At 54.1% G+C, this 16831-nt stretch overlaps 1 protein-coding gene across 1 annotated transcript in view; it reads left to right on the top strand.

Moving 5' to 3' along the window:
• Ccdc33 (coiled-coil domain containing 33) overlaps positions 1-16743 on the top strand; it is a 102473-nt gene extending 85730 nt beyond the window's left edge. Inside the window, exons 14-22 of the mRNA XM_052761970.1 lie at positions 11497-11659; positions 11922-12013; positions 12193-12324; positions 12414-12540; positions 13415-13581; positions 13946-14047; positions 14755-14841; positions 15203-15316; positions 16134-16743. Of these exons, the coding sequence (XP_052617930.1) occupies positions 11497-11659; positions 11922-12013; positions 12193-12324; positions 12414-12540; positions 13415-13581; positions 13946-14047; positions 14755-14841; positions 15203-15316; positions 16134-16259 (1110 nt within the window). The 3' untranslated portion in view covers positions 16260-16743. The remainder of the gene's footprint in view (positions 1-11496; positions 11660-11921; positions 12014-12192; positions 12325-12413; positions 12541-13414; positions 13582-13945; positions 14048-14754; positions 14842-15202; positions 15317-16133) is intronic.
• The last annotated feature ends 88 nt before the right edge of the window (positions 16744-16831 follow it).

Below are 16831 nucleotides of genomic sequence, written 5' to 3'. Positions count from 1 at the left end.
TCCACGTGGTACATTATTGATGGTGCTTCTAATTGTGCGTTTCCCAAAGTCTACAGGCTTTTGATGAAAAATTCATGGCACGCCCGAGGATGGCAGAACATTCGATCGATTGGCAGTGAGGCAGACAAGGGGTCCAGGGCCCCTCGGGGACAACAGCTGAAGGCTGGCTGGAGAGGGGGCCGCCATCGGTGGCACAGTGCCCGTCTCCTGGGCTTCTGGCCCTGGATTTGTGGGAGGGCAGAGGCGCACAGCAGGAGGCAGCAGCCAGGGGGAGAAGCCAAGAGGAAGGGTTGGGGTGGTTTTGAGCCTGAATTTAGTGCCTGCTGGGTGACTTACTGTCAGGGAGGCACGTGACCATACACCAAGCCTCATATTCACTTCCCTGTTGGGAAGTATTGGGCCCTCCAGAGTCCCTCGTGAGTCACACAAAAGAGAAATGCTATTTCTGGAGCCACTCCTGTGTGCCGTGGAGTGTACCCAGAGCTTCACACCTTCATGTAGTCCACTGACAGCCCCACTTGAGGGGTGCAGTGACGTCCATCTCTCACAGGACGGACCTGAGGCCCGGAGGTGTTGAGTGACCTGTCTAAGTGAATTAGTAGCAGGGCCCACGGTCTTCCCACCTCACAGGGCCAGCTTGACTACCGAGTGGGGTGGATTGTCCAATGTCTTTGCCCATCCCCATTGCACTAAGAAAAACTAAGTGAAAACTGAAGCCAGCACACCAGAAAAGTCTTCCCTCATTCTAGTATATGCCAGCAATATCGACAGAAGACAGAGGCCCCTGAGAAGAGAGATTCTGAAGTAGGGGTGTCTCAGAGACAATTCTGTGCGACCCCCGAGGTTCCAGAGAACCCTAACAGTCATCTGTTCCTTCATTAAACTCGTACTACATCTTTATGAAGCCCCTGTTCCTGCCAAGGCATCTTGTTGGTTCCTGATGGGATCCTAGCTTAAAAAGCTTTAAGCCACACATGTCTGGGACAGACAGGCTAACCAGCAACACTGCCGCCACCCTGTCCCATGCTCTAGGAGGGGGTCTGTGTAACCAGGCTCTTGCCCCAGGGAGGGATCTGCAGCCAGGCTCGGGTGGCTGTGGCAGATAGCCCTGCCTCTGTGAGGCTGCTGTGCTGCTGCGTTTCTAGGTGCTGGGTTGGGGTGTTTGGGTTTGTTTTCCTTTGCTTCCTAGAGAGTTCCTTTCAAAAACATCCACCCATGTCTGCGCTGAACTAAAGGGAAAGGAATTTGTCCAGACCATCCGGAAAGCAGAGCTGGGGGATGCTGGGGCCATGGGTGTGGTGTGGGAGGAGGGTGAGCCCAGCTTAGGCTACTGGGGAAAGCACAGGGAGATTCAGGGAGGCAAGGAAGGGATGAAAAGATGGGAGAAAAGAGGCGTGAGAAGGGGACAAAGTGGAGACAGAAAGGGGACCATCGGACTGGGAGAACAGCGGGTGAACAGGGTGAGGGGAGGGTCGAGCCTAAGATCCTGAAGGACGCTGTGGCTCCCCCAGGCTTATCATTTTCTTGCATTCCCCTGACCAATCAGGTGAGCCTAGCCTGATTCCATCACCCTATCCAAGTGTCCCCCACCCTAGAACAAAAGGAAGAGGCCCCATAGTTTGCCTCCCGCCAGCTTCAGGGTTGGGCCCCGTCACCAAGCAGACACTTGTTGTAGCAACAGTCCCTGAGGACCCATCCTGGGAAACGGAACTGCTATCAACACTGATGGGGGAGCCGGGGGACCCAGCCCCTCCAGCCCCTCCAGCCCCTCCAGCCCCCAAGGTTGCCCTGGGCCTAGTTGAAAGCTGCTCTGTAAGTCTGCCCCATACCCTCTGGCTCCGGGAGATGGGTCAGCTCCTCCAGGCTGCAGGTGTGTAGGGGTATGTTGCCAGGCAACCAGCAGAGGCATTCCCAGAGTCTGTGTGAGTAGGAGGCAAGGTAGGGGAGGACCAGGCCACCACTTCTAGATGGTTCTCATCTCAGGAACCTTCAGATGGGATCTCCAGTCCCAACCCAGGCCACTAGAGCCCATGTTCAAAACCCAGAAGGGAGGAAAATGGGGCTTTGATGGAGAAATCCCTTTAAGTGACTGCTGTCTCCAGTTAACTTGAATCCTACCTATGGTATCTTGAAGGTCTAGCCCCAGACCTCAATCTGTGCTGCCAGACTCAGGTGTGGGCTTTGGGGGAGCGTGGAGACATCAGAAGGGACACCCAAGAGGCTGCCGACTAGCCACAGGCCAGGGTTTGGCAAGGTGGAGTAGGGTTAATGATGGTGGCCTTTCTCACTCTAACCCCAGCTACCAAAGCGTGTGATCAGAACCCCAGAGCTCCAGTCCAGAAGCCAGCACAGGTTTCTGGCAGTCAGGGGACAGCAGCAGCAGGGAAAGACTGAGGGAGAGCCGGGTTCTGGCCCCACCCCGTGAACAGGATCAGAGACAGCCTCTCCCTGAAAGCAGGGGAAAGAGGAGGGGGCAAGTAGGGAAGGATTCCTTGTGACTTGATCAGAATCACGCTGAGGAGAGCTCTGTCCCCTCGGCAGCCCCCTGAGCACCCTGAGCCCTAGACTTTCCTGGCCTGAGGACAAGGGCCAGGTCAGATCCGAGTTGCTATCAGCAGAGGCAGGACTCTGAGCCACATCTCAGAGGAAGACGGATGCTGTCTTTCAGGTGGCCAGGGTCTTCCTGGAGAAGGAGGGCGCAGAAAGCCAGATGGCATCTTCCAGAAAGCTCCACACACCTCTGTGCCCATTCCAGCCCCATGGTCCTGGCCTGGCCCGCTCAGGCAGCCTGGCTCCTGCAGGGGCTAATTAGACAGGGCTGGGGTCAGATGCAGGCCAAGGCTGCATAACCCCTCGGAGCTTCAGGAAGGCAAGCACAAAAGCTTCCTCTGCTGCTTGGGAAGGAAAAGAGCAGGACAGAGAAAATGCACTTCTTCTTTTGTTCCTTTGCTGTAACCTTGGGCTGAATAAAGAAGCCACTGTGTCCCCGCCCCCAAGAGGGCACCCTTCATAGATGGGGGAGGCTATTTGCTATAGCACTTTGCATGGTTTTGTCGTGGTGCAGAGGCCCAGCTGTCAGTCAGGGGAAATGATTTGAGGAATGGGATTTCACATGAGCAGCCCTCTATTCTAGATCCTGCTGTGGCTCCCATCTGCTCTCTGTGCTTCAGCAGAGCTCCTGGGGCTGGCACCCTTAGACACAGTCCACTCTGGCTAGTTGGGCAGGCTGGGCAAGCCAGGCCTGCTCCAGCTCTCTGGCGGGGTCCACCTGTATGTTATGAGGTCCCCCTATGTGCTATGAGGTCCGCCTGTGTGCTATACGGTCCCCCTGTGTGCTATGAAGTCCGCCTGTGCGCTATGAGGTCCCCCTGTGCACTATGCGGTCCGCCTGTGCGCTATGAGGTCCCCCTGTGTGCTATGAGGTCCGCCTGTGTGCTATGAGGTCCCCCTGTGTGCTATGAGGTCCGCCTGTGTGCTGTGAGGTCCCCCTGTGTGCTATGAGGTCCCCCCTGTGTGCTATGCGGTCCCCCTGTGTGCTATGAGGTCTGCCTGTGTGCTATGCAGTCCGTCTGTGTGCTATGAGGTCCTGGCACTTGCAGCTCTGCTGGCCTTAAGCCTGTGATACAGTTATACTCACAGCTGAAACCCCATATATCCACTCAAGTCCCACTTCTGCCACAGAGATGAGGCTCTGACCCCACAGAGGCCAAGCTCTGACCCCACAGAGGCCAGGCTCTGACCCCACAGAGGCCAGGCTCTGACCCCACAGAGGCCAGGCTCTGACTCCACAGAGGCCAGGCTCTGACTCCACAGAGGCCAGGCTCTGACCCTACAGAGGCCAGGCTCTGACTCCACAGAGGCCAGGCTCTGACCCTTTAGTTGCCAGGAGCTTCCTGGAGTAAGGGGGCCAGAGTAGGACCTTAAAGACTGGGCGAAATTGAAGGGGACCTCAGAGCAAAGGATAAGAACAGAAGGCTGGATGTCCGACCCCCATGCCTGCACCAGCTCTGGCTCCAACTTCATGGTCCTGGCCTCTGCCTGGCCAGAGACACCTCTCTTGCCTCTTGCTTCTTAGTTGTACTTCCAGAGGTGAGTGGTATCCTCTGCATAGCAAGTACCCACACTGCTACTGGCAGCTCTCTAAGGACAAGGACCTCCCGACCCTAGCAGAGCTGAGTTCAGGCTTGGGAAGCTAGGGCCACTCCAGGTAGAGAAAGGGACCCACAGGAAGGAAAGGGACTCACTGAGGCTGTTCCTCCACCTAGGTTTTTCTCACCTCCATTCAAAGCCCCGGTGAAGAGCTGGTCCTAGCCCCAGCCCTCCCCAGTGCTGCCCTCTGAGTCCCAGATTACAGTCCCCCAGTAGGCCACCACCTAGTGCCTGATCTCCAGCTCTGGGCTTCAGTGCCTCCACCCAGGCAATGGGCTGTTCAAGGTCCCTTGCCTGCCCTCTGGTGGTGGAAGGGAATAGAGCTTCTGAGGCCACTTGGCTCTATGGTAATTGTCCTACCCATGGTGTTTTTGTTTTTCTGGGCGGACGAAGGACAGAGGCCATCAGGACTCCAGCGGTACTAGATGTTCCTGTGAGTACAGGGGCTGCCTAGCCACACTGCACTTCAACCCCCGGGACATCACTAGCTTCTTTCAGCCAATCTCAGACCATCTATCCCCCATCCCGGTTCCTTGGAGTGGACTCCCAGGTCCTTGTTCTCAGGAAATGGGCAAGGCCAGGATCAGTTTGTACAAGCTGAAGGGTCCCATTTTATTTCAAAGAAATGAGATTCATTCCTTTTTAAAGTACTAGAAACACAAAGTTAGCAAGGAAGGTCTCTGGCATCCTGAGGGACCCACAGGAGCGCTAATGCCTCAAAAATGACAAGGGTGATAGAAGCAGTGGCTACCTGAGAGAGGCGGAAAGGCAGGGAAGTCTATCAGGCCTCGGGATAGCTGTGGGGGGGGGGCGCGGGGGGAGAGGGCTCCCTGGTAGTCAGCAATGCCATGCTGGGTGTGCGTCAGAGGTGGCTGCTGGTCAAATGTGCCCTCAGTGGGAATGACGTGGGGGCTGTCCTCATGGCTCCTTCTTCCCCTGGTTAGCTGGGCTTCTCTCTGGGAAAACAATGGACTTTATGAGACAGAGAGAGAGAGAGATGAGAGAGAGAGAGAGAGAGAAGAGAGGAGAGAGAAGGAGGAGGAGGAGGAGGAGGAGGAGGAGGAGGAGGAAGAGAAGGAGGAGGAGGAAGAAAGAAAGGAAAGAAGAAAGAAAGAAGAGAAGAAAGAAAGAAAAAGAAAGAAAGAAAGAAAGAAAGAAAGAAAGAAAGAAAGAAAGAGAAGAAAGAAAGAAAGAAAGAAAGAAAGAAAGAAAGAAGAAAGAAAGGAAGGAAGGAAGGAAGAGTTTCAAGAATGCTCCCACCTCCTGGGGTCTCCAAGGCCAGCAGCAGCCACATTGCCTGGGGTGGGGAGAGGAATGATTCAGGACACACTTAGACTCCACCTCTCCAGGAGAGGAAGAGTAAAGCATTTCTCCAGCCATCTTCTTGTTCCACCGGAGAGGAAGGCTGAGAGGACCCAGCATTAGAGACCAGAAGAGTGCCTGGAGGAGGAGCTGGCAGTGTGGAGCAGAATAGATACCTGGGAGCTGGGAGTCGTCACGGTGGTTAGCTGAAGAGCCAGGGCATGCTAGCACTCAGGTCCTCTCCAGCCAGGCCTCCTCGCTCCTTGAGTTCCACAGAACATGCTCTTCACAACCATCCAGTTGTACCTGTGTCCATTAGGAATGAAGCAAAAGACCATCCAGCCCTTCCTCCTCTGGGCCGGCTTCTTCCTCAGCAAGGAGAGTAGAATGGCCTCCCCTTCGGACTGGTTACAACCAGGGGAAACGAGGCAAGAACCTGGCCACCCAAAGCCCTTACATTTAGACTTGAGTTCAGGGTTAAGGGTTAGGGGAGAGCGTCCATCCACGCAGACACCTGGGACCTCTAGGCTTCCATCTGGGCCGAGTGTTCAAGGAATATGCTAGTTGGGTAGAAGAATTTTCTCTCTTTGCGAAGACTTGGGTATGTGTGGGAGAGGGGTAATGCTTTCTAAACCCACGCGCCCTCCTTCCCAGCTGTACTGTGCACCAGGGTCAGCTTCAAGTGTCCGCAGCTGTGGGAGAAGTTGAGCTACCTTCATTATAGGTCTTGTTCCAAGCCCTACCCCACGCCTCAGGCCCATAATCTGCCCTAGAGCTAACCAAGGACCCTGCTGAGGTTCAAGAATTGCTTTGTGACTTCAGGCAAGTCACCGCACCTCTCTGGTTTTCTATAGATGGTTCTCAGCAGAGGACACCCATCATAAACAGGGTGGGTCTTGGAAGGACAGCTGGATCATCTGGAGAAGGGACGTGTGTGCTGGTGGGGCTAGATGGCAAAACACTCTAATTAATACTCAAGCTTTCTCTGCAACACTAGCCCTAGGGCTTCTCGGGAAGCCTTGTCCTCTTCTTGGGACAGACTGAAAGCAGAGCATTGGCGGGAGGCGGCCGCCCTCTGGCGGCAGCAAAGGCAAACCACACACCAGTATCCTGTGCCTGGGAGCAGGGGCCCTGGGGGCTGAGGCCGGACGTTAAGCAAGCCTAGTGAACCCAGATCCCTGCTCAGCCTCATACTACTTTTCACAGCCCCAGCATTCTTCAGGGAGCCCTATGGTCTTGGCTTGGACACCTGGCTCTTCCTGCTTGTCTTCCTCTCTGTCGATTGCACCCCTACCCCCGGTCTTGAGGGCTCCTCAGCACCCACCACCTCCTTTGCCTCCTTTCTCCCCGCTTCCCAACTCTGAACATCTGCTCCCTTCCTGAGGTGCACATCCTAGAGGACTGCCTTCCCATGTCTCCCCTCCCTCTGCTTGTATCCTGCCTCCATCTTGTTCCCATGCCTACTGCCTCTCACCTAGAGCTGCTCTTGACCCCTACTCCCACCTGTCCCTAGTAGTCTGGCAGACAGCAAGCCCTTATTACAGCCCTGCATGGCAGGCCCTTCAGTTTCCTGCGGCAGAGGCCAAGCTCCCGAGTCTATGTCTCCAGCTTGCTCTGCTGCGCTGCCTCCCCTCCCCACAATTTCTCCTGGACTTGGAAGCCCTTACCTCCAGGTACCACCCATATCCTAAGAGAAGCTTGGGTCCTTGCTCCCTCCAGGAAGCTTTCCAGGCTTCCTAAGCTGGAAACAGGAAGCCCCTTCTGCCACAGACACGGCAAGCGCCTGCCACCCCCTCGGTGTAGAGGTGAACATCTGTGGGCAGGGACAGTCTAGCTTAGCTCTGCTCAAGGATCCACGTGGCCCAGAACTTACATAGTGGCCCTCCGCAAGCCTTGACCACCCAAGGGGGTTATTTGTGATGCTTTGTGATAGTCTCTGGGGCACACCACTTCCAGCCTCAGTTTCCCCATCTGTATAGTGATGGTCCAAGGGCCCTTCTGATTAATAATTGGTGGCAGCCAGGTGTGTGTTGGGTCCCCATTAAGTGATGTGCTTCAGACTTCAGCATAAGTTCTGACCAGAGTCTAAGCATCTCCCTTGGGCTCAGAGAGCCCCCACCCTCCTCCTCTGTGGAAATGGGCTTCAGTCCAGTAAACTGGGACTCATTATATAAGAAGAATTTCTGGGCCCAGTGCCCAGGGCCATTCTTGGATGCTTTCAAGCACCTTTAAGTGGTTCAGGGAAGAGAACTGTTATCTCCAGGCACCCTAGTGCCAGGGCCAGGGCTAACCTTCCTATTGCCCTCATGTCGCACTAGTTCTCGGGGGCTGATTTCTCATCCCACAGATGAGGGCACTGAAGCTTAAGGACTGCTACCCCACTTCCTGAGCCCACAGGATGCTGTGGATGTGGTAAAGTCCGCCAATACTCCCGGGCAGGGGAAAACTAGAACGTGGCACTCTGACATTTCTCACTCTGGCAGGCTCTGAGGGTTGGGATCCTAGTGGAGGGTGTCGGTGGGGAAGGAGAGTGTGAAGGAAGGGTCCTCGGGGTCAGGCACAGTGGAATTTGAGTCAGGGCCTCTGAGGACACGCCTGTCCCTCCCCCAGGAGGTAACTAGAGAGCAAGATCATAAGGAGAATCTGGAGCATGGTGTCCTGTGTGTTTTCAAGGCTGGAATGTGACGTAGAACATGGCCCTGAGGGTAGTCCGGCTGCAGACCTCTGTGGTCAGAGGTCAGGGCTGCCAGCTTGAGCCTTGTGGTCTACCAGCCCAGCTGTGCTGCCAAGGTCCCTGCTTGGCCATGCAAATGGGGGCCGCTGAGATTCCCACAGAAACAGCACCAGCTGGAGTAGAGAGGATGAGCCGGGAGCCCACACTGTCTCCCTACAGAGGCCCCACTCCCAGGGCTAGGCTAAGAGCCGAGGGAGGAAAATGGGGCTAGTCTTCAAGGGGTGGAGTCCCCAGGACCCACTGACCCTCCTCTAGAAGGACCTGCTGGCTGAGGCAGGGGGCCACCTCACCAGAAGCCAGCCTCTCCCTCTGCCCTCTACTTTGTTTCTATGCTCTCTGTTTTCTTCATCTATGGGGGAGGGTATACATAACAGAGCCATGCTTACTTCCCTCATATCCCAGAGCTGCAGAAATGGGCAACGGTGGGATCTTAAAAACGATAATTCCCTGAATGAGAAGTGGGCTGACCAGACCCTATGGGATGGACCAAGGGATTGGCAACCTCTTGCCCAAAATTCCTTATATGTGCATGCTCACATCCCATCTCAGCGAAGTATAAGATTGTGTTAACTTCCCACGTGATCTCTTCATTTCACAATAGAGTATGGCCTTCTCTTTGTACCAGGACAATTAATTCTAGGACACTCCATACAACCAGAGCAGACACTGAAGAAGCCATAGTGTAAGACTACAAACTGCTGAATGGTGCATTCTTGAACATGTCTTCTTGAACATGTACGCAGGAATGTGTGTGTGTGTGTGTGTGTATGTGTGTGTGTGTGTGTGTGTGTGTGTGTGTGTGTGTGTGTGTGTGTTACGGCGATCACCTTAGAAGCCAGTAACCACATTGGGGCTGCTGTAATCAGGGCAGCGTGATAAGAGGTTGAAGCAGCTAGGGAAGGAAGGAGATGATCCCCTCTTCTGAAATAGCAGAGACTTCCTCCAGCCAAGCCCTGGGCCCTGGGTCCAATCAGTCATGGGATGTGCCATAAAGTGAAGACCACCCGGCAGAGGGGGAGCCAAAAGGCCCAGGTAGTAAGAAGGAAAGGGGGGAAAACGGTCTATTGAGTGGAACAGTCATTGAAGCAGAGATGAGACAGACTGAGAATAGTGTCATCATCACACACACACACACACACACACACACACACACACACACACACACATACACACCGCCAACATGTGCCAAGCCCAACTTGAGCTCATAGTAACACCTGGGCCTCCAGGAGGTCATGAGCTCCGCACATGTCCCTGACTCCAAGTATGTGCATGTGCATGAGTGTGTGTGTGTGTGTGTGTGTGTGTGTGTGTGTGTGTGTGTGTGTGTGTGTGGTCCCAGGTCCAGGGTCCCAGTTAGCACCCTGGCTGAGGATCCAGATGGGTGCAGACCTGGGGAAGCCACAGCAGAGGCTAGGGAGACAGAGGCAGCAGTGGCACCGTCAGAGGGACCATAGCCAGAAGAGGAGACAGCAATGACAAGTGACAAGTGGTGTCTGATGAGACCCTGCTGGCTGCGGACCCCTCCCCTAGAACTGTGCCCCACCACGCAGCAGGTGGGAGACTGTAGCTGGGATGTAACTGGACCACACCCTCCCCCACCAGACAGCAGGAGACCAGGGGAGAGCTGGATGTAGAGTTGTCCTTTCTGGGGCCTGAGAGTCAGGCTAGGCCCGTGAGACCAACCCACAGGAGCAAAGTTTCCCACAGCCTGGAAGTCCGCAGGCAACTCAGAGAGCATGCTGGCCTCCTCCCTCTTCACCCCCAAGCCCTGCTCTGAGTCCTGATCTTCCAGGACCTTTCTTGGATCTTGGAGTTCTCTCTCTCTCTCTCTCTCTCTCTCTCTCTCTCTCTCTCTCTCTCTCTCTCTTAAATATATTTTGTCTCAAGACACTGTGTACTTGAAACGTGTAACAACAGTACAGAATCCGATTGGCACGCAAACCCAGGGCTCCAGATATGGCTCCGTAGGTAAAGTGCTTGCTTGCCTTGCAAGTGCAGGCTCTTGAGTTTGATGCCCAGCACCCATGTAAATGTCGGGCGTGGTGACTGAGTGGTTATCATCCCAGCATGAGGGAAGTGAAGACAGGAGGACCCTTAGGACTCACTGACCAACCAATCTAGCCTAAGGGATGAGCCCAGGCCAATGAGAAATTGCCCTTTTCCAAGGAGTGGATCTCATTCATGAGGTTGACACCCAAGGCTGAACACACACATGTATGCACACAGGCACACCCGCACACACACAAAATGCACAAAACCAAAAATTCAGCTCAGTTGTTCTATACACATATGGGCAGATTTTTTTGTTAAAAAAAAAAATAGATTCAAGCACCAGCAGGCTTCAATTTCAGACCCTGACTTTACTACCCATTATTCTCACTGAGTAGGCTGCTCACTTCTCTGGGGCTTGTCCTCAGTTTCCTCCTCTGTTAAGTGGGGGTAGTTAACAGTACCTATCCCATAGGCTTGTTGGAGATTGAATGCAGGCACCTAAAGCTCTTAGCAGGAGGCTTGGGATGTGGGGGAAGCCCAGGGAGCATCGACACCATGATTATTGAGTTTCCAGACCTAAGTCGGCTTCCTGCCCCCACCTCCTGCATCTCCCCCATCTTGTATCTGGATCCTGACCTTAACCCTGAGATCTTACCTGAGTCTCCAGAGTCTGCTTGGTATCTCTTTTAGGATGCTGAGCTGTTTGGGAAGCTGATGGTAGGTCAGCCCCCAGGTAGCTTCACTGGACAGTCTGAGACTCCTCCTGAGAAGGAGTTGGGTTAGAAGAGGAAGCTCAAGGAGAGAGAAGGCGAAGAAGTAGATATGGTTTACTCAGAACTGGAAACGTGGCTCCATCCTTTGAGTCTGTTGCAGGCTTCTTTACCTGATTCCCGAACCCTAGGATCCCTTGGTGTCATATGAATCTTTGTGGTCCCTGAGGAGGCACATTAGTGTGGCTGTCCTAATGCTTCCAGGAGAGATGGGGACCATGCCCAACCACTCTTGTGAGCAATCGCTAAGGCTTGGGGCACAGCCCAAGGCTGGCACTGCTCACTGAGTTAAGAGTGGTTCACTGTTGCAGTGGTGGCACACACCTTTCATCCCAGCACTCGGGAGGCAGAGCCAGGCGGATCTCTGTGAGTTCAAGGCCAACCTGGTCTACAGAGCGAGATCCAGGACAGGCACCAAAACTACACAGAGAAACCCCGTCTCGGAAAAAAAAAAAAAAAAAAGTGGTTCACTGTGGGTGCAGATGTAGAACGGGATCCTGGGGGTTGGGGCATGGGGTAAGGGTTCAGCTGAGGATTCTGGGATCATAGGAGATGAACAACTACCGGCGGGCCTTGCAGAAGATGGCAGAGGACATCCTGGCACTGAGGAAGCAAGCCAGCATCCTGGAGGAGGAGAACCGTATGCTGAGGAACCAACTGACCCAGCAGAGCATGGAAGAAGAACAGAGCAGAGCTGAAGAAGAGAACCTGGGTGAGCCTTTGGACACCTGTTGGGGCCCAGGCTCTGGGCTGAGCATAGCCTGGGGCTCACACTGCTCATTGTCAGGGTGCTAGAGAGCTTTCTCTGGATGTTGTGTGTCCCATGAGTCCCTCCATCCCTCCTGCCCCTTCCCACTGTAGACATGCTTGTACAACTTAAGGGGGGGGGACAGAAAATACAGTCCTGAGTCAAGCCCCAGAGCTGGGGTACCCTTGCCTCCATCTCCTCTCCAGCGAGCTTCTTCCCACCCCAGCAGTGTCCATGAAACAGAGTCTACTGCTGAGTGAACTGGACATAAAGAGGCTGCGAGACAGGGTGCAGCACCTGCAGAATGAGCTGATTCGGGTGAGCCAAGGGCCAGAGGGACAGTGTGGCCGAGCAAAGGCCAGAGAAATATTCCGGAGCAGAAAAAAAAGCACACAGTGGCGGGGGAAACTGGCCGGTGGTGCGGGGTTCGGCAGGATCCCACATGTGCCCTTGTGGCTGGGGTAACTCTCAGGTACCCATTCCCCTCCACCCTGCAGAAGAATGATCGAGAGAAGGAGTTGCTGCTTCTGTACCAGGCCCAGCAGCCCCAGGCTGCACAGCTGAAGCGGTACCAGGACAAGCTGCAGAAGATGAAGGCCCTGGAGGACACTGTTCGGCACCAGGAGAAGGTAGGTGCTGGGGTGGTCTGCAGAGGAGGGGCTGCAGCCTAGAGGCTGTGGCGCTCTCAGGCCAGGCCAGCCTTGGTCTCTGTCACCAGGTGATTGAGAAGATGGAGCAAGTGTTGGGAGAAAGGCTCCGTGAGAAGAAGGAGCCAGCACCAGCAGCAAACAGGCCACAGGGGAATCCCAACGTGGGCGGACCTGCTCCCCCAGGCAGATCTCAGAGTAAATGACGTTCCGGCTTTTTGTCTCATCCTGGAGCCCCCCAGCTTCACAAGAACTTTCAGAGAGGGGGCGGTGCTCCACTGTGTCTGTGAGCCGGAGAGTATTACGCCTCCCCTCTCTCAGGTAGAGGAGCGCTAAGAGCCGCCAGGGTGCTCAGAGCCCTCCTTCTGCCAGGAAGCCCCTGAGGACACAAGGACACTGTGTGAGCCAAGTAGGAAGAGACCAGACCTCTAGGGCTGAGGCCCCATGAACCGCAGGAGCAGAGAGGGATTTCCCTTCCCTTCTAGGCCACAGTACCCAAGTCCTCAGCTTCCTCACCTTCCGGCATCTTTTCTGTTCTGCCTCCGCAAAGCAAAAAGACAAAACCATTGGTGTAAGCCACAGCTACCCACAACTGTCAATCAAAGACAGCTCTGATAGGCAGGAAAGACCAAGATGACACCTTATCAGATCAGCCATCTCCCTGGCCATGTGGAGACTCCCCAAGTATCTCTGTATGCCTGGGCTCAGTCTTCACAGACGGCTAGGCACTGGGGGCCTGAAAGTTTTCAGAAAACAGTGGAAGTCTCAGGGCTCCTTAAGTCACCTGGAGTGTGGGCTAGAGTCTATGGAGGGCAAGAACCAGATCCAAGGACCAGAGAGGGACCAGAGAGACAAACACAAGAATGAGTGAGGAGGGAGGAACACAGGGGAAACAATGGAGGAAGATTCCAAACAGCCTGGGAATACAGCCTGAGGGATGTGGACCTGACTCCACTCCCCGCAAAAGGGAGCTGTTGTTAGCTTGGGAACAGAATAGGGCAAAACGCTGGGGCAAATGGGGCCTTGGGGGCAAGAAAACCCACCTCACCAGCACCTGTGGCCATGTTCACAGCCTTCCCCGCGTTCACAGCCTCTGGCATTCACATGGGCCCCACGGGAGAGAACGTGGCTGTTGATCTTTACTCCATGCTGCTGGCAGAAAACACAAGGCTGCGGGCAGAGTTGGAAAAGAACCACCAGCACTCAGCCCCCATCATTCTGCAGCAGCAGGCCTTGCCGGTAAGAGCTGCCAACATGTGCCTGGCTCGAGCCTGCCACCGCTGGTCAGCATGGACTCCACAATCACCCCCAGCATGGGCCAGGTTGAAGATCCAGCCCAGAGTCTGGGCTTCCCAGCCCCCAGGGCCACTGGAAACACTCACACTCACACTTTGCACTCCTTGACCTTGTGTTCCTAAGATGAATGTCTTGCCCTCATCTAGCACCCTGGGAGAGAGCAAGGCCCTGGCTCACCCTTGACCCCTGAACCCTGACTCCACCTGCCACCTGGCTTGCTCCCCGCTGGACACCCTCCTCCCACCATGGGCCTCTCAGAACCTTCTGGTGTTGGTTCAGCCTTGGAGAGCCCTTTTCCCCATCCCAGGTGGATCCCAGGGAGTTGGGAGCAGGTGGAGACTTGGCAGAGAGGCTCCGAGACACAAAAGGCCCAGGCCACTCCAAGGGCACAGAGACCTTGCCAGTGCAGGTGGGTGTCCCGGGGGCTACTCCACTGCCTAGGCTCTTTCAAGTGCCCCTGCTGATCACAAACCCAAAGTCAGTATTTGGAGTTATGGTGGCAAGAGGACGCAGGTGAGTGGTCCTCGTCCTCCAGGAAGTTAGTTCTGTTTGGAGTGTCCCAGTGCATGGGCAGACAGGTAAAGCATGAAAAAGATGGGCATCCTTTGTTTTACTGAGCCTTCATCTACAGAAAGACTCCCAGCTCAACCACCTTCTGGGTATTAAAGGCAGCTCGTTAGTGCATTTTCCATAAGCAGTTGGTATGTTGAAACATTAGGTGTGAGTTGGGGGTGTAGCTCAGCTGATAGAGTGCTCGTCTAGCATGTATGAAGCCCTGTGTTCGATCCCCAGCACTGCATAAACCTGTGCATGCCTGTAAGCCCGGCACTCTGGAGATCGAGGCAGGAGGATCAGAAGCCAAGATTATTCTCATTTACATAGTGAGTTCAAGACCAGCCTGGAACATATGTGATTCCACCTAAAAAAATTTTTTTAAACGTCAGATTCTCCTAACATGGGGAAATTGCACATCAAGCCCTGTACAGACCTTAAGAAAGAGGCCCTGGCCCGAGAGTGAGGCTCTGTATCTGCAGCTGAGTGTGAAACCCATACCTGGCTGGTTTTTCCTGCAGTACCTTGTGCTTCCTCAGCTCTCATGAGTGTCTGCTCCCACAGGATCTCCTTGGTGGTACTTCAGACAAGTTTAACCTCCTCACCAAGCTAGAACAAGCTCAGAATCGGATCTTGTCCCTGGAAAACCAGGTAGGTAAGATGCTGCGGTTGATCAGGCTGGACCAGGCTCACTGCTCAGCCTCTGGCCAGGAGCAAGGCTTAGTACACAAGTAGGGTCAAGGCTCAGTATGTGACTACAGAATTAGGGCCCGTTATGTAACCAGGTCAGCCTTAGTCTGTGACCAGAGTGAATGAAGGCCCAGTGTGGACTCCATACGGACTGCCAAGAAGATCTATCTGTGTCTTAGGCTGCCTGTTTGGCCCCTCACCTCTACTGCTGCCAGAGTTTTGCATTTTCCCAGAGGACAGGCCCAAACTCTGTTTGTCCTAGCTCTGGAGGAGGAGCTGGGCTGACAGCTGGCTTTCTAAACGCCCCTCTCCATGTCCACAGCTGGAGGACTCAGCTCGCCGCTGGGCACAAGAGAAGCAAAACTTGGCCATACGGCTTCAGGAGCAACAACATGGCTTTGGACACCCATCAAACTCCATTATCATAGACCAGCCTGTGAGTGACCCTGACACGGAAGTTCCTGGAGATCCAGGTGGTAGGCTAGGAGCCATCCCACCCCCAAATCTCTGGGCCCTCAGAATAACTTGGGGGATAGATCTTAAGCTAAGAATCCGAAGTCTTGAGCTGAGGTCCCTACTGTCAGCAAACTGGATACTCAAGTGACCTCCATTCTCCCACTCAGCTGAAGGGATAGGAATGCCTGCCAACATGTCCCGTTTCCTGTTGGTTGTCCTGAACCTCAAGGAGGAGATAACTATGGGTGAGAAATGGCCTACACAGGCATTTCTAGAATGTTCTGGCTCTACTCTGGCATCACACAAGGGCAGAATACCTTGTACCTCTTCCCACCCAATTTCTAGTATAATAGATTTCTGTTTAGCTTCCTTCCTAGATGACATCAATACTGGGGATAGATTCACATTGCCTACTTCCCAGGAACAAGCAGATCACCCACAGCAGCCCCCTGCAAGCCCAGCCCTGGGGACTTCATATCCTACGGCAAAAGATTCTGATTCTCCTATTTTCTATCTATCAGCACTTTGCAGCCAAGGCTACACTACCCCCTACAAGTCAGAACCTGAAGGCTTCCAGGGAGCATAGGACTACCTCTGCAAGGTTTTCTAGTCCTAGGGACCCAGAGAAATTGGGCATCACCTGCAGTGATAAAATGGGCTCCAAAGTTATTCAGATGCCACAGCCTACTTACTGGGTTTGGATCCTCAGAAGCATGACTTGCCAGGCAAGATGCCCTGAGGCAATGTACCCTGGGAACAGAGATGTACTTATCTGTCCTATATATTATATGTCACAGAATGCTGGAGTGGCCAAGGATCCCCATCAGTCCTCCAAACTGGAACCCTCACTACCCAGCTCAGACATGAAGCTCAACAGACTCTCAAACTCCCAGATCGAGACCTCTAACCCCCAGAAGACCTGAGCCTGGAGCTGGCCTCCTTCCCCGTGTGCTGGGAAGTCATCCCCACCCCAAAGATGTCTTTAGTAAATGCTATAACTCAATAAGCATTTGTCTCTTTCCTGAAGCAGGGCAGCTGGCAATGAATCAGCTGTTCTTTTCACACCCAGCTTGGGTCCTGGACTCTCTGGGACTGCCTTGTACCTACTGCCTGGCCTGGAAAGCCAAAGCTATGATGATCCCTGGAGAGTGCTGAAGAGAGAGACCACGGAGACCAGAAATAAGGTGCAAGATAGGAGAGAGGCCATGTTTCCCCTCAGTCCCCAGCACCTTGTCCTTTCTGATATCCTTTTACTCAGGATTAGGTCTTCAGAGTCTCCTGGGAACAGAAAGACTTGAAGCCTTCCTATGACACCACTCGAATATCCCATGCTGGCTGGCAGAACTGATGATGTGGTGTACAAATGTAGTCAGAGGCAGGAAGTTATGAGGGCTGGGGTCCCAGGTCTCCTGGGTTCTGGCCATGAGCATTTTGGGTGACTCTGGGTGACTGGAAAGCTCTCTGAACTCCAGATTCTTCATCTATCCCATGCAGA

This window comes from Peromyscus californicus, unplaced genomic scaffold, assembly GCF_007827085.1.
Source record: "Peromyscus californicus insignis strain IS unplaced genomic scaffold, ASM782708v3 Scaffold_11__1_contigs__length_118956290, whole genome shotgun sequence".
In the NCBI taxonomy this organism is placed as follows: domain Eukaryota; kingdom Metazoa; phylum Chordata; class Mammalia; order Rodentia; family Cricetidae; genus Peromyscus; species Peromyscus californicus.
The sequence above is the reverse complement of the archived record's forward strand: the minus strand, read 5'-3'. Positions and strand labels throughout refer to the sequence as shown.